This window comes from Corvus kubaryi, unplaced genomic scaffold (genome assembly GCF_017639235.1).
Source record: "Corvus kubaryi isolate FWS band 111438036 unplaced genomic scaffold, C.kubaryi_AGA036_p1.0 37398, whole genome shotgun sequence".
Taxonomy (NCBI): domain Eukaryota; kingdom Metazoa; phylum Chordata; class Aves; order Passeriformes; family Corvidae; genus Corvus; species Corvus kubaryi.
Window position 1 is genome coordinate 16,574,472 of NW_024581137.1, and position 23,854 is coordinate 16,598,325.

Consider the following 23,854-nt stretch of genomic DNA (forward strand, 5'->3'; position numbering starts at 1 on the left):
TGTTTATGTTTAAACTGCTCACTCACTGGATTTAGGGACCTGTGGTAGAGCTTTGCTAACTCATTAGGTGAGGTGATGGTTAAGAAGGGAGTGCTTCATAAAAAGGTGGAGCAAATTTATGTCACTGATTTACTTTTTATGTGACCCTTGTCTCGATGTCATTGTGGGCAAATAGGCATTTTTATATAAGGTGGCAGCCAGAGACTTAGGAGACTTGTTTGACTTTCCATGTAAGTTAGGACTAGTTTCTTACTGCCTTTCTGAAGTATATAATGGAGACATTGCTCTCATTGTAACCATTGCTTATGCTTGTCTATTTTGGAGTGTCAGCTCTTTGGAGGAGGGACTAATACATATATGTGAACAAACCATATTTGTACCTCTTGGCATGCTGTAGTTCTGATCTAGTAAGGACATTCCTGAAACAGGAATACTAGCTATGATTGCTCCTTAATCACTTGTAAAAAAGAACAAAACAAAAACCACAAACCCCAACAACCTTTCTTATTAAAGTATAATTCATTAGCATTCATTCATCAGTTGCATGCTATCTCAGTTTTCAAGCTCAAGACAGTGTCTCCTTTTTTTTTATGAGTATTGCTTATGTTTATCAAAGGACAGGTCATGATTGTCTTTGAACGATGAAGAGAAAAACCATACCTCTTAAATAGTTGTAGGTTCTCTTAACCTTCAATAGCCTTATGGAGGAGTAAAGCAATGAAAGCATGTAACACTCTACATGAAGGGTGTAATTAGATAAGTAAAAACATTTGAGTTACTGTGTCATTTTTTCAAATTGCTGAAAAGTCAAACTACTATTTGATCTATTTTTTTTCCAACTGTGGATCCCTGTTAAAACTTATTTACCGTCTATGCTCTGTGTGTGTGTAGGCATGCATATGTGCATCTTATTAGCATGATCTGGCTAATGTAAACAATATGTTTCTCTTCTACACACAGATGTTTAAAATGGGTAACTAATCAAATTTCTCAACAGTTTGACTGATAGACCAATGCAGCTGTTGTATAGAGAAAAAAAAAAAAAAATAGGAAATGCTCAGTAGCATTCCTTACAAAAGATATTTAAAATACGAGTGATGCAGAAAATAAGAACAGTTTGTTCAAATGGTGACATCTTAGCCGTGAAAAAGCAAGAATTACATTTCTGCCTTAGTTGCTGTGGTAGCAGTGGTGTAACATATAATTTGAAAGTTTGGTTGGTTTGTGATTTATGGATGTTCTGGAAGATTTTGCAGAATATGTTATGGGTGCTGTGTACTCTCTTAATAGAGGTGAAAGACTAAATATAGACAAATCTCTCATTGATACGTTTAAAGCATGTAACTCAATAGCTTTTCTTCACTTTTTACTGACAATAGTTGGGAGGGGTTATATCTTTTTGAGTTCAGTTCTGTCTTTTTCTGAACCAATTATGCATCTTCTTTACTGTTCCTCTTATTTGGCATTTTGGATGCTTTCTTCACAATGGTACATTCCCAAATGTTCTTAAAAGGTTCTGTCTTAGACATAGGAACTTTTGCAAAACTAGTGGTTACATTACATGGATATGTGTTACTGAAACTTCAGCAACACATTTTCTCAAAACACATTTTCCCAAAATTTGTATGTTATTCATGTTAAACACTTAAGTTATGTTAATACTGATGAATTGAATGGTCTCATTCCAGTGTACACTTTTGAAATTAACATGTTTTGTAACCAACCCTTGGACCTCTCCCCATTTTGTAATATTCTCTTTAATTATGTTAAATGTCTGGCTTCTTATGATCCAACACCCGAGTTTGGCCAATAGTCCATACATTAAGGTAAATATTCTCCAAGTTGGAAGAATAGATGGGTCAATGTAGAGTGAATTCTCTTAGCTGAATTTTCCATTTAAGAACAAAAGGCTGCTTTAGGGTAAGCAAAGATGTCAGTACTTTTAAATAAAAAGTTAATCCTTAAACAAAATTGTTCTGACAATGAATGGTATTTTTAAGCCTAGACTTTTCTAATAAGTTCAATTCTTTTTCATAAATCATACTTCTACTCTGGAAAAAAACCAAGACAAGTAAGCAAAAAACAAAAAACCCGCCTCCAAAACCCCAAAACAACCTCCCCACAACAAATCCAGATAACCAACCACCCAGCCCTACTTACTCAACTCTCACCAGTTTCAAGTGAAGGAAAGTAAATGAGTACATTGGTTAGATATTTCTCTGCTGAATTGATAAATGCTGTCATCTATAGAGGACTGCTGTTTTGGAAAGATAAAGGGGGAAAATACAGAGTATAATAATACAGGAAAATCTGCTGTTGTGCTTAAGTAATAAAAATTATTTTATGTGTGCTGAAAAAATAGATGAAAAGCACAAGAAAACAAGTATGCGTTGAAACCTTTGTTCTTGACTTTCTTGAAACTGTAATAGGTAAAATTTTCCTGTTACACTGAGTAATAAATGTAGTAATAAGTAGTTTTGGAATATAAGTTAATGTTGCTGTCAAAAAATGAATCATTATTATGCTTAGAATTAATATATAAACTCCTGGGAACACCTCACATAATAATTTAACATTTTACTTATGTATATTCTTCCCAGTTGTAATCTTTTTCTTTTGTACTCTGACTTTTTTGTCATTGATTGGTTTTCCCCTTTTTTTTTTGTCACTGCTACCTCTATTTCTGCAGGAACAAGTAGGTTATTGGTAAGTATTTCAACTAAATCAGACTTTACAAAGTTTTGCCTTAGTGAGGACCTCTTTTTTTTACCCTCACTTACTTTGGTAAAAACTTTGTAGACAACAGACTTATTGTCTGTAAATGCTGTGCTTTCTCAGGCCTCCATTATCACCTTGTTTGTGTAGTAGAGTAATAGTTCTCAGATTCTCCGAGAGACTGTCTTCTGCATGCTTTCCAGCAGCATCATTATCTGTGCTGTCTTCTAAGATGCTGCCTTCTCCTGGGGCTTGCTCCTTTGTTCTTGTCTGCTGCGTTTCAAGTGCAGTGTTTACTTTGTCTCTCCCATTTCTTTTTTTCGTAAGACCTCGTATGCATTTTGGTCAGTTTGCTCAGAAGACTTCTCTGCATCCAACAAGATGCTCTGTTTCACGTGTTCAGTTTAGTCATCTTTGTCAACCATTATTCAGCCATTTTCACATCATACCTCTTCCCTTTTAGCTATCATTAAATATATTCTCAGCATGGTATAGCCACCCTCTCCTCTCTTATTATCGTGCTTCATGTAATTTTGATCAGATTTGTTGCACTGTACAGTCAAGTTTTCAAGATATTTACACCTGTGCATTTTGAAAAAGCAGGACTTGATTCTTCTTATCGTGGAGCAGCTCTTCCTATACTCTCTTTTCAATGATGTGATTTCTAATGGAAACTTTTTCTTTAACCCTGAAAGTAGTGACTTTATTGACAGTGTGAAGTAGGGCAGGGGAGTGTAGACAAACTGGTTCCCTGCACTTAAAAATTGGTAGTTGTCTTGCCAAATTACTCAGTTACTCAAGAAGTGCCTTCTTCTGACAACAGAACACAGTTGTCCTGTCTGTCTTCCTCCACTTGTATTGTGAAATGATGAGTGGAAAGACCTTTTTCAGCTGTTTGAGGAAAATGTTGCTCCAGGCAATAAGAGAAAATTGAGGGAGTAGCAAAATTCAAGCAGAAAGAGAAAAACAAACGTCTATGTTCAGGAGAGACTGGGAATGGGAGACAATTCTTCCTTTTTGAATTGTGGTGGGTGAGTTAAGAAGAAAAAGACATTTGGAATATGGGGTATCTCTGAAGCAAGAGTTTTCAGGCATTTCATTTGCTTAAAAGTTTTCAGACTTCCAAGCTGGCCTGCAGTGAGTTATTTGTCATCATCTGATAATGCAAGAACTGAGCTAGTTAGACAGGTTGATCTTGCCTGCCGAGTGTAAATAAAATGTTTGTGCCCTGAACAATTGACTATACATTCTGGCTACTTGCTATCTGAGGAAAGTAGTCAGCTAGGCTCACAAATGTGCCCACCCTGGCTGAACTTCATATTCAGACAACAACTCAGCTCCACAAGGTTTCACCTGAGTGGCAAGTGGCACCACTTGTGTACAGAAGCCTCTGGAATGGTGATAGGGTTAGTTTCTTCCCATACTCCTGATGCTACCCTGCCAATGTGGCTAGAGGAGCACCTTACTCTTGTCTCTGCTTGCCAGAGATCTGATGATGGAGCGCCATGAGAGAGAAGGAAAGTGTCTTTCCTTTGTTGTCCTTGAGTCAGATTTTGGAAGGGAGTCATCACACCTACGTGTAAAAGAGAAGTGTGTTTCCTTGGGTTCTCTCACTTGTGCCCCTCCCTTGGGAAAGATGCAGTGGAAGTGAAAGATATTTTTTCTGGGCAAAGTCTCATTGTTAAATGGAGTTTTTGGTTGAAAATATGTTTCTCAAGCATCATAAGCCAAAAGCTAAAATCATCTGGGTTTAGGGTGTGGGTGGAGCATTTTTTACATGAAAACTGAGGCTTGCTTCCAACCAAAGTTTATATTCAGACTTGTCAGTCTTCAGCTGCTTCAGATCCATTGAGAAACTTGTGGTATGGATCTGTCTGTGATGGGACGGGTGTGATGTGTCTGACATGCAGGTATGAAGGAGTAAGTTAAAGAGTGAGTTAATAGCTTACAAGTCACTTAAAAAACTGTTCTTGTTTATGTGCTTGTCAGTTTGAAAGTGCAGATACTCTAAGACTTTGGATGATGGAGGCTTGAGCAATCTCTCATTTAGCTTGTCTACAGATCCCTATGGAAGATGGGATGGGAGGGTAACACTGACCCACAAAACAGGTGGAACTAAAGAGGTCTTTCCTTCTCCCTTTGTTGGGTGCTTGCATCGATCTGAAATGTCGCTCTTAAAAGGCTGTTCCTCTAATAACAGCTGTTCTTATTTTTCTATTAAAAGTTAATATCAATCTTTCCACAGGTCTTTCCTGCCTGTAATTTCATCTTCTGGTTTGCAAGATATATTAAAATTGGGCTTTTTATTCTCTCTCTTAATGGTTGTGTTCATTCATTTTTCTAAACCTGTGCAGCTGTCAATTATAATCATCATCACATGTTACTTACATTGATATTAGACACCTGAAGTTGTGCAGTTGATAAAGGCTTTGTTTACGAGTCAGAAAATGTCTTGTTCAATTTCTCTTCTTCATTCTGTACTGCATTATTTTTCAGTGATTGCTACTGAAGACCTAACTTCCCCACTTACCAAGATGAAGGGAGCTGAAGAAGTTATGTAATAAGATTCTGTCTTTCATACCTTTTGCTTAGGAGATTATTATCCAAATTATGGATAATATGATAATTATGATATTATCATATGATAATTATGAATTATTATCCAAACATATCTTTCCTAATTATTCTGTGGAATCTTTAACTAAAATAGTTCAGGGTTTTTTTTATCCCCCACTTTATCCCCCCTTTCCCACTGAGTTCTGTGGCACATTTAAATCAGAAAATACAAGAGAAAATTCCTTGTTTCCCTCAAAAAATTCACAGGTTTATTTACTTCAGTGTTATGGCACAGAAGTGAGGAAGAAAACCCTACTAGATGATGAACCTGCAATCAGTCAGTGCTTGTTTGTTCTTATTGTGGCTCCGTTTTCTAGTAAAGACAGAGCTTAGAATGTTTGTATTGTGTTCCTTATTTCTGTTTGATTTCCTATTCTCTCCCAAAGTGAGGGGAGTATTTCTTTATTTCTTTCCATCTCCAGAAGTCTTTCCAGATGGTGCTGTGTTCTCCTGGCTTAGACAATTGACACATAAGGAAGGATGGAAGGTAGAGAACCAGATGTGATTTTTCATTGCGACATTTTCTTCCTTTACAAAAAACTTATGTCCATAAAATGGCAAACTTTCTCTGAGTAGCCATTTGTATTGCCAGCTACAGCACCTAGTAATTTTCCTGTAGAAGGTTCCCTGGGAACTGGTAATGCTCTTTTTTTTTTTTTTTGCTTTCTAATTTAAGTACTTTTTAAAAATGTTAGTTCTTTGTTCTTGAATTTATTGTGAAATAATTTTCATATTCTGTTTGATGGCTAGGGTAAACTTGCCAGGTAAGATGTTAGCTGTATTAAAGCAGTATGCTTTCATGTACAAAGCTTCATGGTTTTGGGCTTGCAGAATGACTCATTCTATTTTTCCATTTCATCTGTCTGAAGAGAAGAGAGAATTCTGTGGCCATATAATTCTGATAGACCATGTGGTCTTTACTGGACAGCTTTTTTTTTTTCCCCTTCTTCAAGTTTTACAAATTAGTTTATAGATGAAAGGAGTAACAGAGTTTTTTCTTGACCAGGACTATTACTTCACCAAGAATCTGAATTATTTCCATTTGTTATTCTACCCTTCTTAAAATCTCACTTCATAGTCTTCTACACAGTTGAACAGAAAAGGAAGAAGTGGAAGAAATAGAGGCATTATGCTATGACTTCAAAATATTTATATTTTTGATATATATTCTTATTAGCCAAGCTAGAGAATGTGGTCTAGGTGAAAAAGTAGGTGGATGCTGAAGTAGTTGGGGAAAAAAATCCTGCAGCTGCTCTAGGAAAGCAATTCAAATCAAGTATCACAGTGGTCTGCTTTGGGTCTGTTTTCAGTCAACTCTTTTTTTGGAGGCTGGAGACTTGAAAAAACTAAGTAAAATGCTAACCTTGTAAGCACTATGGAGGGCAAAATTTGGGTTCATAGTTGTTTTTAACAAGTTAGAAGAGTGCTCATAATTGATTAAAAAAAGACAGATGAGAGTTACTAAATGTGAGCAGAAATACAACACTAAAAATGGAACTTGGCTAGCAGCAGTTTTGCTGAAGATTTAGGGGTTGTTGTGAGACATGAGAGGAATGAGCCAATCACCTGTTGGTTTGTTTAAAATGTACCTACCTATATATACACACATAAATGAGATATCGCTGTGTATAGATAGATCTATATATAGCTGACACCTAGTTTAATGGAACAATGTGATAGGTAAGTATTAATTCCTGCTTAGGACTTGTGAAGTCTTAGACTGAGAGCTCTGCCCAGTTCTTGGCAGTGCACCATGGTAAGGCTGGAGGGAGGCCAGAGGACAACAAGAGCAATAAAAGGTTTAGGCATCAGGGCCTGTGAGGAAAGATTAGAGTAACCTGTTTTTTTTAAGACTAGGGGAAAAAGGTAAAGGGCACACACTTCCCAGTGTCTACGTGTGTTTTATACTGAGCAGAGTTACTGACTGTTTTCCATGTCTACTGAACACATAAGAAGTAATCAACTCTTTTTTTGTGTGGTATTGTTTCCTTTTTAGCAACATTATGCAGGCTTTCTTTGTATGATACTCATTTTGCATACCATCCTTATACCATCATATTTACTGGATGCTGTGTTTCCACATGGTCTGTATTTCTTTTTCTATGTACCGAAGAGCATGTGTGAATATGTAAGTAACACTTGTCAGGCTTCTTATTCTCAAGTACACCTTAGAAAAGGTGTGTGGATGCAAGGATTTCTCTTATGATTTCTTTAAATGCAAAACAAGGTGGACTTACCCATCTCATTTGAAAACACCAGGATACAAAGACTTCAAATAGTAATATGCTGCATACTTTAAAAGAGCAGCTGCTCCCATTCTACTTTTAGTTTGGCTTTCTCAGTGTTCCACTTATGTTTTCTACTGATCAGGCCAATTCAATTTTTTGTCTTGGTGCAGGTTTCATTTGTGCTTACCTCTTGCTACAACTGTTTAATATTGGGTGAAAGGATCATTCACTCTTCTGTGCAAGTCTAATACGGCTTCAACATGTTTCCTTTATGTGCAATTCTGTGACACTCTGCACTGTGTTGTCTGGAAGCTCTTAGCAGTTCTTTTTTTTTGCACCATGAACTAGATATTCCAGTATAAGTGCCAGCGTGATTTTGTAAAAGTCTTAGAGATCCAGGATTGTTATTCATTGGATGTTTTATGTTTGCTCCACTGCGCACTGAAGTGCAAGTTAAGCAGTCTGATGTTTGCAAAGCAAGGCAAACGCAGTAAGGTATCACTAAGAGGTTGAAACTGGTACCAATAGAATGAGTGGCCACCCATCAACCTGTCCCTGTGGGTAGTTACCAAGCCTGCCAGAAATGAAAATTATGGGTTTGATAGATGGATGTGGGATTTCTTGGCTAACTGGAAGTTCACTTGCAAGAGATGGCGGAGCTTGAAGAAAGTGATACATTCAAGAGAGAATGAGAGACAGAATTCACCTCTGATATAAGTCCTGATACTTAAGCAGGTTTAGTTATTTCAGATTTTCTGTGCCACTTTGGGATTTTCTAGTAGCTGTACTGCAACTTTCTGTTCTGTCTCCATTTCTTGTAATTGTACTTTTTTTCCAGGATTTTGGTTTCATTTTAAGTAAAGTGTTACTTTCAGTATTACAGTCAGGGTTGTGAAACTAGATGGTGGGAGCTTGTAAGAATTTGGCACCCTGCCCTCCTAAGGATGCAGCTGTAAAAGTCAGCTAGAGGTGTGTGCTTGCTCAGTTTTGGTGCTCAGTTCTTTAGTGCTGTACTTCTGTATGCAGGGAATGGGGTGGGAGGTGGTTTTTCAGCTGACTTAAAGTGTGTCACAGGCAGAGTTCTCTACTATGGGAAAAGGAAGGTCAACTTTGCAGTTATGTGCCAACAGTGACAATGCTAACACAAAGGTGATGGTTTGTCATCTTGGATAAAAATAAGGGATGCTGTGAAATCAACTACTTCCTAAAAGCTGGATTTTTACCTGGACCTGTATATTATCTGCTGTGCTCTCCTTATAAAGAGAGTGAGAAAGTAGTTAAGTTTCATAGGTTTTTGGAACACACTTCATGTGATGCTACGTCATCTGATAACTGCTTCCACTTTTTTGTCTAAATGTCTGTGAATTCATTATCTACAAAATTCCGTAAAACAAGTCATGTGGAGAGCAAGTTATTTCTGACCTGTTGCTGATTGTTAAAAGTCATGTGAAACTTTCTTTAAGTTACTGGAATTGTTCCTTGAGACTGATGGTAAAAACAAACATAGGCTATAAATGTTGTTAGCCTGCTGGGCAGGGGTACAATAGAGTCTTTGTTCTTACCAAGTGGTTAATTGTAAACTGGGTCATGAAACTATTGCCTTCACATTTGAGGAAAGGTGGGAAAATACCAGCTTTTTAAGGACCTTCAACTGGCCTGTGGACAGTGTAGATTGTTCTCTTATTTATATTTTTCAAATACAGTTAGAATAAAGTAAATATTATGTCTGTAGTAAAAATAATTGTTCTTTGGGGTTACTAAACGGAGTTGGAAATAGTAATTTCCTTCATGCAAAACTTACACTATGCATCTCTTGGGGAAGATGGCTAAATCCAGGAGCTGGATTGCAGTGGAACATTGTGAAATGAGAAATTGTATATCACTTGTATTTAAAGAATGTTTCAGCAAGGGTTATGAGCCCAAGGCTCTTTTTCTGCTATTATGCTAGTCTCTGGCATGCAGCTGATCGTGGTCACTGGAAAAACATATTTTCCACAAATACACCTTTTACTTCCATCAGCTAAGTTGTTCCTTAAAGCTTATTTAAGTCCTCTGTTCTTTGGGTTCTTCAGTTCTGCACACTGAGTAGAGCTACAGAAGTCAGGTATCCCAGACTTGCTGTGTCAGGAGGATGTTTGTGGTTGTTTAACCATTACCTTCACATCCCCCCTGACACAGTACAAGCCACAACAAAATGTATTGTTAAAATTCTTACTATATTGCTAGAACACAGATCATTTACTAGGTTTAAAGGCAGGTGCATGGTAGTAAAAGCACGTTCATCTGTATACTGTAGGTGGATAACCTGAAAGATTTGACACAGCCATCTATCTTCAAGCATGCTTTTAAGTAAAAGCAGTATTATTATTAAATTAGCGTTATTATAATTATTATTTATTATTATTACCTATTATGTTTATTAGTATTATAATAATATTATTGTATCAAGCTCTCTGTAATATTTTATTTGGATTAAAACATTTCCTCCAAGAATTCCTGGGATACGTACCTTCTTAACACTGTTAACTTTAACAATGGTTCTAAGGATCTGTTGGTGGTGGCTGTCCCTGCCCCCTGTCACTCCCAATTACATGTGCTCATGACTCTAGGGAATAAGCTAGAAGAGTTCTGTCCAGAAAGCAGAGGGGACTTGTTAATGACTGTCCCAGTGCTTAACTAGCCATGAACATAAATGTTAACTTGCTGTAATGCAAACCCTCCCTTCTGTCACAGCAGGACTTGGTCTGAAGCATATAAGGAAGTTAGAGGCTTTTTCACATGAAACTGTGTTGTCAACTACGCCTTATAGAAGCATAGAAATGAAAATAATGCATGGGTCTTATAGTCTAGTCACAACCTAGTAATCAGCAGCATTGGGGTGATAGAGATTGAGAGAAAATTTACCCTGGGTCAGTTTTTGAAGAAACCCATTATAAAACAGTAATGGATAGGTTTGGGTGTTTGGATGACTGAGATACTAAGTTTGATTTTAGTCATGTTGAGATGTAGCCTGGGTGAAGGAGGTGACACAGTGGCTGAAAGGTCACTGATAAGGCTTTCAACAAGTAAATAATTCCTTTCAACTAGTTTTTTCCGAAAGACATGTTTCTCTGTGCTGTGCTTATTGATCTGTGGTTGTAACTGTTGTTTGTAAAGATGTGGGTTGGGGAGGAGGATTAAAATTAGGGAGAGAAGAGCAATATTTAAACTGGAGTGTAAGATTGATACAAAGAAGAAATAGATATGACTAAAATTGGAAGAAGCAGAACAATACTTTATCTCAGGAAGTGGTTTCCAGCACGTGTTCAGCTGCTGCCCTAAGTTCCTTAAGGTTGTTACTAGTTGTCCTCTTTGACTTGCTTCCATTAGCTGCCCATAAGAAATAATTTTTTTGATAAAGGAAGTGCAGTAGTTGTATTGAGTGCTAATGCTTCAGGTTAGTTGCTTGATCTACATCTGGATAATAATTAACAGAAAAGATGAAAATTCTCAGGCATCAGTTACTTGAAAGTACAGCATCAAGTTGCTTGTCATCCTTGACTGACTCGGTTTTTGGTGGACTCCCAAGGATAGAAGTACAAAAGCAAGAGGCAACAAACTAAAACATGTGGGAGCAGGCCCAGATGGGCATGTTGGTGGAAGGTGCAGTGACCTTTTATACAGGCCTGCATCATTACTCTTCAACAGCACCAGAGACGAAGTTGTGCCTTTGTGCTGAGAGTGGATGTAGATTAGATATTTTTGCTGACTGTTGTCCTATTGGACAGTCTGCCTGTAGGTGTACTCCTTAACAGCGACTACGCATCGAGATCCCTGTTGGTGGTTTTTTTGTCTCTCACTTGTGTGTTAATTATTCAATAGATCAAAATCAATCAGGCTTTTCTGTGGGCTGTAAAAGTTGTCCAGCTGATCTTGTCCTTTAACTGGAAGACTGCTGTCTTTGGCAATGACATAAATTACGGTATTAAGCACTTTTGTCATAGACTGTTATGCAGTTGCATCACAATCCAGACTGTCTTAATTATTCTTTACCCCTTGTTGCCTAAGGCGGTGACCTCAAAAGCTAAACAAGGTCATGCTTGGCTAGGATGAGAGCAGTCAAATTCAGTGCTACAGGAAATATTAGTGATTCAGTAGGTGAGGCAACACCCCTGAGTTAATATTTTCCCAGTGCCCCAGACTGGTAAAAGATGCTGCAACTTGTATGATGAGATGTAAAACCAAGATCCTTGGTTAAAGTTTCAGTGCAATTCCTGGTAAAAATGAACATGTTAATTCAGGGTTCCTGCCCAAGTTCAAATTTTCATTCCTATGTCCTCTACACATTTGTAATTTCTGTTTTAGTAGAGTCATATGATCCTCTTGCTCCTGCCCTAAACTGTTCTCAAAGTTGTTGGGAAAGTTTGTGTTCCAGAGGTGCTGACAGTGTTTGCAGAATGATTTCCAGAAATGATCCATTTTGAGACCTTTTGAGATCAAGGGAATTCTATTATGTAAAAAAATGTCAGGTCAAAAATGAAAAGCCTGCAGGATTTCTTTTTTCTTTCTTTTAATGTGTGCAGAATAGCTTTTTGGCTTATATATATATATATATTTACTATATGGTTGAGTATGCTCACACATATTTTTATTTTCCGTAGGATTCAAGTGCCCTGTATGTTCAAAATTTGTATCTTCTGATGAAATGGATTTACATCTTGTGATGTGTTTGACAAAACCAAGGATAACCTACAATGGTAAGAAAGAAGTAAGCTGATAATTATTTAATCATTTTAAACATCAGTGTGATAATAATCCTTTACTTAATAAGATATTCTGGTAACTAGTTTGGTGGACTCAGAAATTATGTATTTTTTTTTGCTTGTAGTTTATTTTTTTCAAATTAATTCCTAAGAACTTGGTCTTTTTTTACTGCATGCCATTATAATTTGCCCTGTGTAGTGCAAATATAAAATTTTTCTTGTTTGAATATGTTTATTCCATTTTTTGACCACTGGTGAGTATGTGTTTGTGTTTATTGTCCAATTGAGATATGTGTAGCTTACACATCCTTTCATCTAATGACATCAGGTAGTGAGGTGGGTCAATCGAGTCTCCTGGGGGCTTTATTAAGAACTGTTACTTGACATGCTGTGCATTTGCACATTATTCAAGAAAATTACCCTTTCTTGAAGGAACTAAAGAACTTCTTCTTCGGTTGATTCCATATGTGATACTTCATAATGACTGTTTATATGTTTTTGTTGTTTTAATTAAACTGGCCAATATCAAATGAATCACCTGTAGTAGCACTGTTTTTTCTCTCTACTACTAAGCTCTCCTTCTAGGCAACCTTTAATGCAAGGCAAACAGGACTTTTGCCACTGAGGTTGAACCTGTCTATCACTGTGGCTTAGGCTGACACTCAGTTCTATGGCAAGCACACAGAAACCCAGGGATTAGAAAATCATAATGAAATTTTAGTGCCTGCTTTGACAGAAAATCTTACAGTGCATCTTCAATGAGATTATTGCCCACCAGTCATCCAATGTCAGAACAGAATGCAGTTAGAAAGAAATTGTAGAGAGGAGAGGGAGCTGAACTTTTTTTGGAGGTGAACAGCAAGAAGCTGAAAGCTGGTGCTTGCAAGTTACATCAGGGAAAATCTGGTTCAGTGTAAAGTAGAAATGTCACATAATGAGGGTGGTCAAGGCACTTGAAGAGGTTATGCAACCTCCGTCCTTGAGCAGTTTAGTCTACCTTGGTTGTGCTTTGAGTGAGGGGCCGGGCCAGAAGACCACCAGAGCTCCCTTCCAACATAAGTTATTTATTACATAAATAACCTGCAGTGTCATGGGCTCTTTGACCCTCCAGGCACCTTGCTGTTATGGTATTCTATGCTGGACTTTTTTATTGGAACAAGTCTGGAGAATGTTTGGACCCACCTTATTCTTCGGATAGCATAATGCTATCCAATACTACTGGCCCTTAATTGCAAAAATAATTTGAAATTGTATGCTTAGAGTCGTGAAATCCATTTGAAAGCACAGTACTTAGGAAAAGTAAATATTTCTTTTTTCTTCCTGGTGTTACCACACATATATTTGAGAAGATTGACTTCATCTAACAGAGAGGGCTTTTTTTCTCTTTGTTTTTCCTTTATAAATTTAGATCTGAGCATTTTCCAAGATAAGTTGTGTTCTGAGGGATGCTGGACATTGGAAAGAAGAGAAGCAGGCAGCAAAATGCACTTGGGATCAGTTAGGGTGGAGCAGGAGGAGGCAGACTGGCAGAGAACAAGCTCTGGCACTAATCCATCTGATGGGGTGTGCACAAATTATGAGTTGACTGGCTGAAATCCTTTGCCCCTGCTGCTTCCTACACGTACATATGAGTGCACTCAGCTGGCTTAACTTTTGTTCAAAGATATGGCAATTACATAATGTAACCTCTCAGAACTATTTATGATGTTTGTTTGAATCACAGTGGTGCCGTATTCAGACTCCTTTTGCCTTCTTGCACTGTTTCAGCTTACACTGCTAGTTGGAACTCCTTTGGGCCATCTTGTTACCTTTGCACAGTATTTTAAGTCAACAAATGAGCAGAAGTAAAACCTGTGAGTGGCAGCTGAAGCCACTATGGATGATCTGCAGCATGACAAAAGTGGTTGTGGGCAATGCAATATGAGTTAACAGGAGCATGCCATCTCTCAGTTTAGGTGTCTGCTGTACAGTGAGCCTCAGGAACTGATTCTAGGAAATGGTTATATAAGTGTGAAATAAGGAATTTATCAAATTAGGTAGGCTGGTTTGAGAGAGATACTTACTTAGAAGTATGGTCTCATTTTCATAAACACTTCATGGAAGTGTGCATTGATCCTTGTGGCTCCAGTTGGTTAGCTCCTGGAGTCACAGACTAAATCTTAAATTATAGCCTATAGCTGGTTATTTAAATTACTGCAGCACAAAGAAATTGAGGATAGGGCTTCTTAGTTATGCAGTGCTAAGTTGTTACTTTGTGGTATGCTTGTGGTCCCTTTAATGCAGCTAATGAAGGAAAATTAACTAGCAGATTGGTTACTTAATGCTGCCATGATTTCAGGCCTAGACCTGCACATGACTGTCTATATGCATGCATTTTTTTCTTGTCTATTTTGCTGTTTGTCATCATGAGAGCAGTGATGAACCTTCCTTTTGGCCATGGGCTGAGGGCATCTCAAGTTTTGTTTGAGAGAAGAAAAGATGCTGCCGTCAACTTTTGATACCTTCTTCCAAAATGGAAGGCATCTCTTTAGGCTTTACTTTCTCATTGTTATCTTGGCCTTATGCCATATATACTCGAATAGAGCCAACCAGGCATCATTTGCTTGTGTTGGTCACTGATAATTTCCTAGTCCTGTTATCACTAGAAGGAAAAATATCTTTTTTCCTCTTTTTTTCCCCCCTCACCTTCTTTTGTCTCTGAGGTTTGTGTTGCAGGTAGATGAAGGGAGCCTTAGACTTTGCAGGTGCAGAAATATTTAGAGATTGAGCAGTTGGATTGAACTGTGCTTATGTCTAGTTCTGTTCTAGATGTTTCCTCATGATACCGTAAATGTATTAGTTGTTCTTTCTAAGAAACACCAGGCAGCAAATTGTATGTATTTTGTCATTCTGAGAAGACAAACCTTTCTTTTTAAATATGAGTCTAAGGCATAGAGTCTCCCCCAGAAAAATGTTATAAGACTGCTTAGTTGTGATTTGAAGTTTAAATAAATTAATGAGTCCTCCCAGCCAATCTCTAATTGCTTTCTGAGCTACCTTTGTGCATTGCATTTGGCAGTTGAAAGGGTCGGTGAACTGCAAACTTGGACAGCTGTCTGATTTACATGTGTTTTCTGAAAGAGTGGTCAAAAAATTGTCTCAATTCTATGCTGGAAGTTGTGCTGATTTTCATGTAAATATATCAGTACATTTTATTGGCCTTATTCTTTCAAAATCATGTGACTTGCCTGCAACAGAGATCTCATTGCTGACTCAATCTGGCATGTAAAAAGAGCTCTTTCTTATTTTCTGTGGAACTTTGTTCCACATTTCTTAAACTACTTGTGGTGTTCACACATGAACCAATATACAGGCATTTTTATACAAATGCTGGTTAAATGAATGGTATTGTGCAAAAAACATTGTGGTGTTTGGTGATGTTGTCTTGAAAAACCTTCCCTAGCAATTAGCAAATACTGTTAGTTGCTGAGTTGCTGAGCAGCCGGAGTAGGTCCCATACACTGGTTAAGCACAGGTTGCCAAAAGCCAGTTTTATGAAGAAAGTGGGTTACTTGCTAGTTGACAGGATTGTTTTAAAAAGACTGCTGAAATACTGTGTAGCTATACCTGTTCCTTTGAGCTTCTTCACAGTGTTAAATGAGGCCCCTTGCACCATCTTGTTCAAATTTGTAGTGGTGACAAGCAGGGAGCCCACTTAGGGACTACTCTGTGAAAGGTGTTTCTTATACTGTAGCCCTGTGTTTTGGTCAGGCAGGGGCATTTATATGTGAATTTCCTCAGTGCTTTGGAAGCAACTTGCCTTAAACTCCTTGCTGATGATTAGAAGTGCCTGGTGAAGTTTGGGTTTTGAATATAATTATTGTTTATTTTGTGTTGTTACAATGTTGATACAGCTTTTTTCATTGGAAGATGTTTTATAAAAAATTGAGGAGACACTGGAGAGATTTGTGACTTTAGATGCTTCACAACAAATGCACCCAATTCCTTCTGATGAAACCCTGCAGTTGGTTCTGAAATAATTCTGGTTTTCATTTTTAAAATCCTTTGTTTGTTTCTCGGCACACTTCGTAAGACTCCCTTATTTTTATTATTATTAGAGGGCCCCTCAGAGGGCAGGGATAGCAGCCTGGCACCTGGCCAGATGGGGAAGCCAGTGACCCTGGAGAGCTGGGGAGAGCCAGTCATCTCACTAGACTGGTTGGCTGGCTTGGCGAGCCAGCCTGTCCTCTTTCAAAAGTTTTGACTGAATTAGCACATTCCTGTGGAATATTTTGGGTTTCATCAAGTCAGCACTTTGTGTTGGAATGGTGTTCTACTGGAAACTTTCTAAGCTGATCTCCTCAAAGCTGCTTGCTCAGGGGTGGTGCTGCTTTGACATCAGTGCTGCTCTCGCTCAGACCACTCTGCATTTAATTCACATATGGCAGTGGGTCTGACTCTTGACCAACATATTTACTCAGGTTCATTTTAAGGAGAAAAGCTTTCACTGGTGTAATTCAGAGAGGAAGCATGTTGAGACATCCCATGCATGAACTGCTGAAGGTTTTTTCCTCACTTGAAGTAAGGGCTTTGTAGTTTTTCTTTTTAAATTACAGCAAGTGAATTTTTTAGACCTATCATATTAAAAAACAGCAGGAGATCAGACATCACAGATAGTAGGGATTATAGATATGATTTTATATTAAGAGTTTATCCAATTTCTTTGAAATTGAGAATTACCATGTGGAAAACTATTACAGACAGAATATTAAAAATTAAGGTATGTATACCAGAAGGAAAAACAGGATTGGAACTCAATGTGCTCTTCCTGCCTGGCAATGTTTTCTCGGGTGTTTGGTCTACCACCAGACATGAAGAGTGGAATGTTCCGATGCCATCTAACTAAATGCAGAGAATCACAGGATATTCTGAGTTGGAGGGAACACACAAGGATCATTGAGTCCAACTTGTAAGTGCACGACCCACACAGAAATTGAACCCACGACCTCGGTGTTTTCGCACCATGCTCTGACCAACTGAGCCGATCTCAAATTGACTTGGGCCACGACAGTGCAATTGATTCAGATTAGCAAGGATGCAAAGAATGGTTTTGTAATGACTTAAACACACTGATCTTTGTTCTAAATCGATTTGAGCGGTTGGGTTAAGTTTTGTCTTGTGAGGAGAGCATTTCTTGCTGGGACTGCCACATGCTGCAACTTGCATGTGAGCAAGTGTCAGGATCTTGAGTTGGAATCTGTGTAAGCAGTAATCCTTCTAGAGGACTTGTCATCATCGAAATGACAGCCATAACATGCATTTTGATCCAGAGTAGAGACTTAAATACTTGCATGAGTCACCTAAAGCACTAAATAAAAATATTTTGGAAACATTCTTTGTGAATGGGGCTCACCTAATTTTTAATAACACAAGTTATAACCTTTGTTGATTGCTGTCCGTTTCAGCATCTTTGGGGCAAGATACTTATGCCAGAACTTGAGTTCATATTGCTCAGTAGAAGGAAAGAAAAACCGTGCACATTAACCTAATATTTGAAGCACCAAAATGCATGATTCTGGTAGTTCTGCCCACTGCAGTGACTTGGTTTGCTTGGTCACTTCTGTGCACCAGCAGGGCTGGTGCTCTCAACTGTTTTGACTGATACACTCAAAACTTAAGGAATGAAAAGAATTATTAATTTCAAGTTAATTTCTCTGCCAGGGTTCCTGAGATCATACCCTGAAAGACCTTGCAAAAGGGCATCTTGCCAGTCTGCCTGGAAAAGCTTAAGCCTTCCTCCTTGTCCTCATCCTTTAATAGGACTAGACTTTCAGCAGAGCAGTACAAAATAATGCTAAGGCACATCAGTTATTTCATTCCACTTTATCCAAGGTGTAAAATTCTTCATAGAATTTCTTGATTCTTTCATTTTAAAAGTTTAACAAGATTCTTGGCTAAAAGTTTCTAGCTTCTTACTCTGCCCTAGGTGGTTCTGTGCTCTGTCCTCAGGGATGCTGGGGAGGCAGAAGAGCATACTTTAAAAGGTAGTTTAACAGAACATGTAAAAAGACAGTTATCCCCTGCTTGCAGTTAAAATAGTGGTATTTACTCTTTCTTTTGATCTTTTGTATTCGTGAACATCCTCCAGAGTAGGAGGTTCATTCCGTTTCCCTAATGCTATAAAACTGTTTTCTTCAGTAGTTCTTGAAAATATAAAGAGCTGTTGGACTTTGAGATTTTGTTTAACGTGGTGACAGTAGAACATTATTATAGTAAATAAAATTTTCATCTCAGACGTTTGCACAGATGTTCTTCTATGAATTAATATAATATCTGCTCAGACTTTTCATAACTTGTCTTGCAAATCATTATCAAATTTCAGGAGGGAATTGTCATATTAAGAAGAGAAATTGTGTTTGATGTAATGTTTGATTAAAATATATTGACTGGTTTTTACTTTCTCCCTTTAAGAATTGTTGATAATGTTTGAACAAGAACTTTCACTGATGTTCACCAGTCTAGGCCAAAATAGCTACTTGTCCAAACCAGACTGCTGAGCGGAACAGTGGCAAACTTAATTTCTTCCTCTGTTTGTTCAGTAAAGCTGTATTCCTGCCATCCCAAATCTCTCCTTCAACAGTTTTTGGTACCTCACAGAAGAGCATCACTGCAAAAGCAGCCTGTTACACTTCAAGTTTGTTGGGAAGGGAGATTGTTCATCTTAAAGAGTAATGGTGATGAATGTCACTAAACAAAATCACAGTCTAGTTCAACTTGTGCAGCCTCTGCCTGCCTCCTAAAGGGAGGAGGTAGGACCTGCTTCAGTGACCCCATTCCAGCCTCAGTCCCTGGATGAACTGGGTCAGTCTGTTACAGTGTGACGTTGCAGCACTTTTAGAGGCTGCAGTCTCTTATCTTTCCTCCACACCCACAAACTGTCAGCCCTTTGCTATGGAGCCAGAAAACTAAGCTGTGTGTTTGTAATGGTGTGGCTGTGAAGAAAGCTCATCAAATGGGAACATAGTGTAACTGACAGGGAAGTACTTGGAATGTCTGGAGAAGCAATTCCCAGAACTGCAGACTGCCCCATTTATCTCAGCAAGATATATTCTTGGAGATGTAGTGGTGGTGGTTGAGGTATCAATATTGCTTATTATTTTACTTTTCGTGCAAGAGAAAGGGGGATATAGATTTGTAGATAAGCTATGACAGCTCACTTTCATGGTTCAGGTCGGAAATGCTCAATAGATGATGCTGGATTTTCTTTCTTCTGTAATGAAGTAAAGTCGACATGCTTGGATCCTGCTGAGAAGGACACAATGCAGAGATCACATCTATTAATATCTTAAACTTTGATTTGTTGTGCATGTGACTTACTCTTTTAACAAGCCTTTGGGGAGAAGTATTTTTTGCACACTTTCCCTTCAGCCAGGCCTAAATCTGTTAGACTGAGCTTGCTGTGACAAAGCCACGGCAAATCACTCCTAGCCAAAATAGCTGCAATGTCACCTCATACTTAATTCAGTTCTTGAGAACAGGACAACTTTTTTTCTCAGTACACTGGGATTGCCTTTATATAAATGCATACCTGTGCCGTGGGAATATTTTATATGCAGCACTGGATAAATACAGTAAAGCTTTTGTCAGCTATAGAACAAGCCTGTTTCTGAAAGAAATAGAGAAAATGGGATCATTCATGTGCTGAATAGCTCAAGTTATTTCTTTCGCATATATGCTGCTCCTTAGCCTCAGATACTGCTGTTGTCTTGCTGTTGCACTGACAGTGCTGCTGAAGTCAAATGACAATTTTTTTCCTGGAGAATGACACATACACCTGTGAACCAGTGCTGCAAGGAGCATCTGCGGGTGACACAAGGAGGGACGCAGCTCAGGCGAGGAGGGGGCCCGATACCTGCGCTGTGTGTCACTGTGCCTCTCTTACATAATGGCAGCGCAGTGCCGCCTGCAGCAGAAAGCCCAGGGACAGCTCTGTCCGCTCGCTGGGCTCTGACTCCGCAGCACGTGATGCGGGCAGACAGGAGCTACCTTCCATGCCTTGCACTTAATCACTCTTCAGCTCTGAGAGGTCATTCAGAGGATGTCATAAATCGCGTCTGCAACTGCAACGTCGCGTCTGCAGTCTTGTGACCGCTGGGAACTTAGCTCCAGGGGAAACAACGTTCCTAGTTTTGCTAGCTTTGTATGGTAATTCTGCAGTCTTTAAAGCTGATACCTCTAAACCCTTAAGATTTTACTCATTTGCTAGCAGCAATCTGCTCTTTTTTTTTTTTTTTTTCTTCTTAGTTGCCCTGTGGAGACAAAACCTTGAAAATATCCCTTTTCTATTCATAGAAAATGGATTTCATTTGCTGGATTTTGAAATAAAACTACTGGAATTCATTGGGTTTTAAAAAATAAATGCCAGACTACATCTCACTGCGATCAAGTGATCTATGTAGGATTTTCATAGTATTTCCTTCCCTAAATTCTGCACTGTTTTGCAGGAACTAATAGAGATTATTTGCAGGTCAGGACTTTCCTTCTTTTTTTTTCTTTTTTTTTTTTTTTTTTCCCCTAAAGAAGTATAAAGGAATAAGAGGCACTCCTTCTGGCTCAGAAACTGCCCCAAGGGCAGCTCAGTTTGAAAGGATTGTCATTTGTAATTTATTTTTTTCTGAAGATTAAAATCTTGCTTTAAAACCTGCTACCCTGTGATTACTTACATAGTCTTGTGCTTGTAAGGTGCAGACTCAGCTATTCAATGTAGAAAAGAAGTCAGTCCAGCTTTTGTAGGGGACTTCAGTGATAAAACAAGCCAAACTCTTCAGAAACAAGCTGGGTGAGAACACTACTAGTGTGATAGAGTACTCTCACTTCTAAACTGGAGATTATTATCACTGCTTATACAGGGGAAAAGATTACCAGTTTCTAGTATTTTTAACAAAATCCAGTGATTCTAGAACAAGCTGTAAAACACCTACTGACACAGGTACAAAATACTAGACTTGCCTATTGTATCCTCCCTGGGAGAACCTCCTTGCTCCCCGAAGTTTGTGTAACTTTGTCTCACGTCGCTACAGATTTGCTCAGCTTCAGAAATAACCCCAAATTCTAACACACAGCTGAAACATGAGAAACTTCACTGGTGTTTAGTGCTGAACTATATTAACGAACCCTTGTTAAAATTTCCTCATAAAAACCTCAACTTCCATTTTAACCCAGCACTAACAGCTATCTGTAATTTGAAGCTGTATCCGATTTTCATCATTTTGACTATGTTCCTCATGCCCTCCTTCCTTGTGTGTAGTTTCATTAGATGCTATTCATGTGTAATGTTAAACATTTGATAGCCCCTGTGTAGCTAAGCAAGAATGTAGTATTCACTGTTAATTTTTAGCCCATAAATAATGTTTATTGGTTTGGAACGAAGAGATGGAGGAAGGAATAGTTTGGTTAACACTTAGGGGTTTTTTTTCTCCCTAGTTCCAAGGAAGTCTATTTTAATCTATGGCTTTATTAGCTGAAATGATGTCATAGTGGTGTTCAATAGTTTTGGTAGCCTCTAAATTGAAAAAAATGAAGAGAAAAATAAAACTTTAATATGGCTGTAGAAATATACTGCCAGATTGTGGGCATGTAACTTGGAACAAATACTGGAGAACTGTCTTTGGGGACTTTTGGTTTTTTAAACATACCATCCATGTTAATCTTTTTGTGTTACTGTTCATGAATGATCATGATTGCTGAATACTGTTGAAATTGTGCTTTTTTATTTCACTTAGTTGCTTTAAAATGTAAAGGAGGGTTTATTGGTGGTTTGGTTTTTTGTTTGGGTTTTTTTTCCTCCTCTTGCAATTCAATACCTACATACTCAGTATCTCACTGGGATAGTAATAACCTGTAGGTACCTGTTAGCACCAGAAATACTGTATCTCTATGCTTGCTGCAATAAATTATAATACTGGATAATGGGTTAGTGTAGAGTAGAAAAATGGAGATAACTTTGGAAACTCTGACTCAATATCTGATGCTATCAGAACCTTTTGCATTCAGACATGTTTTGCATTCCATCTATATCACAAGGATAATTGCATTTAAAAGAGGAATAGCTTGTAAAAAGCAGCCTGTCTGCTGTGAACAGAAAAGACAGACAAGTAAAAATTATGCAGTGATTTATATCCTTGTCCCATGTATGCACGTTAACACCAGACATTGTGTTAATCTGGAGAAGGCTGATCTGGAGCCTGCTGGGAAAAGTACCTCTAGGCCTAGCACCTGGCACTGGGGTTAGTAAGCCAGCCTTTATGCACACTGAGTTTTGGCACCAGTGTTTTCATTGTGTGTTGCTTGGTAATGCATCGTATCTTCCCTAAGAATAGTGTCTTAGTCACACACACCTGCTTTTTTTCCCCTCCTCCTGTTTTACCTTAGGCTCAGAGTTTCATCTTTCATGTCATCTCCCTATGCACTCATTTTGCGTCAGATCAAACCAAACTCCTCTGCAAGCTTGCAATGAGTCAGTTACTTGGCCAATGTTAAAAGACTGGAAAAAAGACTTGGCAAAACTCATTGTGCTCAGGGCACCTGTAGGAAGCCTGGAATAGGACAAAGTGAACAAAACATGGAATCAAATCCTTCATCCAACTTCAAAACGAGTCACCATTAAAGTAACCCACATTGCCCAGACTAATAGGATAGACAACTTCATCTGTGCTGCTTCTCTTCATTCTGTCTCTCTGACTCTGTTTGGGGACACTTCCTGCCCTACCCTTCCCTTCTGTGAAGTTTTCTAATGCACTTGTTTTATCTGCCTTCTGTCAGGTGAGAGTTTGCACAGATTTCATTAGGCCAGTGTGTCCCCATCACACTCCTAGTTTATTGCAGACCATGAAGAACGAAACTTCTTATTTGAAAATCTTTGCAAAGCAACTCTGGCTTCTGGCCATAGTTTCAGTGATGGTGAACGGTTGAAGATTTGCCATTTGGAAAACTCTTCTCTGCAATGTTTTTGGTCTCCTTTTGGGTTGGGGATAAAATAAATTCAGTCACTTTAAAAAGCTGACAAAGCAAAAGGGATTTCCTAAACTCTGTGGGGATCTTTTTGAACAGCCATATCAACATCCTGCACCTTTGAGATCTTATCCAACTTAGATCTTTCTTTCAGCTTCATCAGACAGTCATCTTCTGTTGTTTCCTCTGCCACATCTGTGCTCTGCCTTACCTGCCAAGTTTTTAAGAACATTGTTGGTGATAGCATCCAGTCTTGATTTGGAAAAGTTGCTCATTTTAACAGACTTACAGCATCTGAGTGAAGTCTTCCTTATGATGGTAAAGCTATTGAAGAGACCTGTCTCTGCACTGTATTTGGAAGGAAATCTTTACCCTTCTCCTGACCACAGTGGTAGTTTTTCTTCATGAAATCATTAACTCAGATACCCAGGTGATTTACTACCAGAAGAAGCTTCTATAGATAAATGTTCTTGGGGTTATATGCCTGGCTGGTTGTGGTGGGGTTGGGATTTTTTTGTTGTTTTGATTAGTTAGTTGGGTGGTTGTTTTTTTGGTGGGTTTTGG

General features: G+C 38.4%; 1 protein-coding gene across 1 annotated transcript in view; it reads left to right on the top strand.

Moving 5' to 3' along the window:
- The window catches only part of ZNRF2 (zinc and ring finger 2), a 60,141-nt gene that overhangs the window by 19,659 nt on the left and 16,628 nt on the right, over positions 1-23,854 (top strand). The window contains exon 2 of the mRNA XM_042043286.1: positions 12,200-12,295. Within this exon, the coding sequence (XP_041899220.1) occupies positions 12,200-12,295 (96 nt within the window). The remainder of the gene's footprint in view (positions 1-12,199; positions 12,296-23,854) is intronic.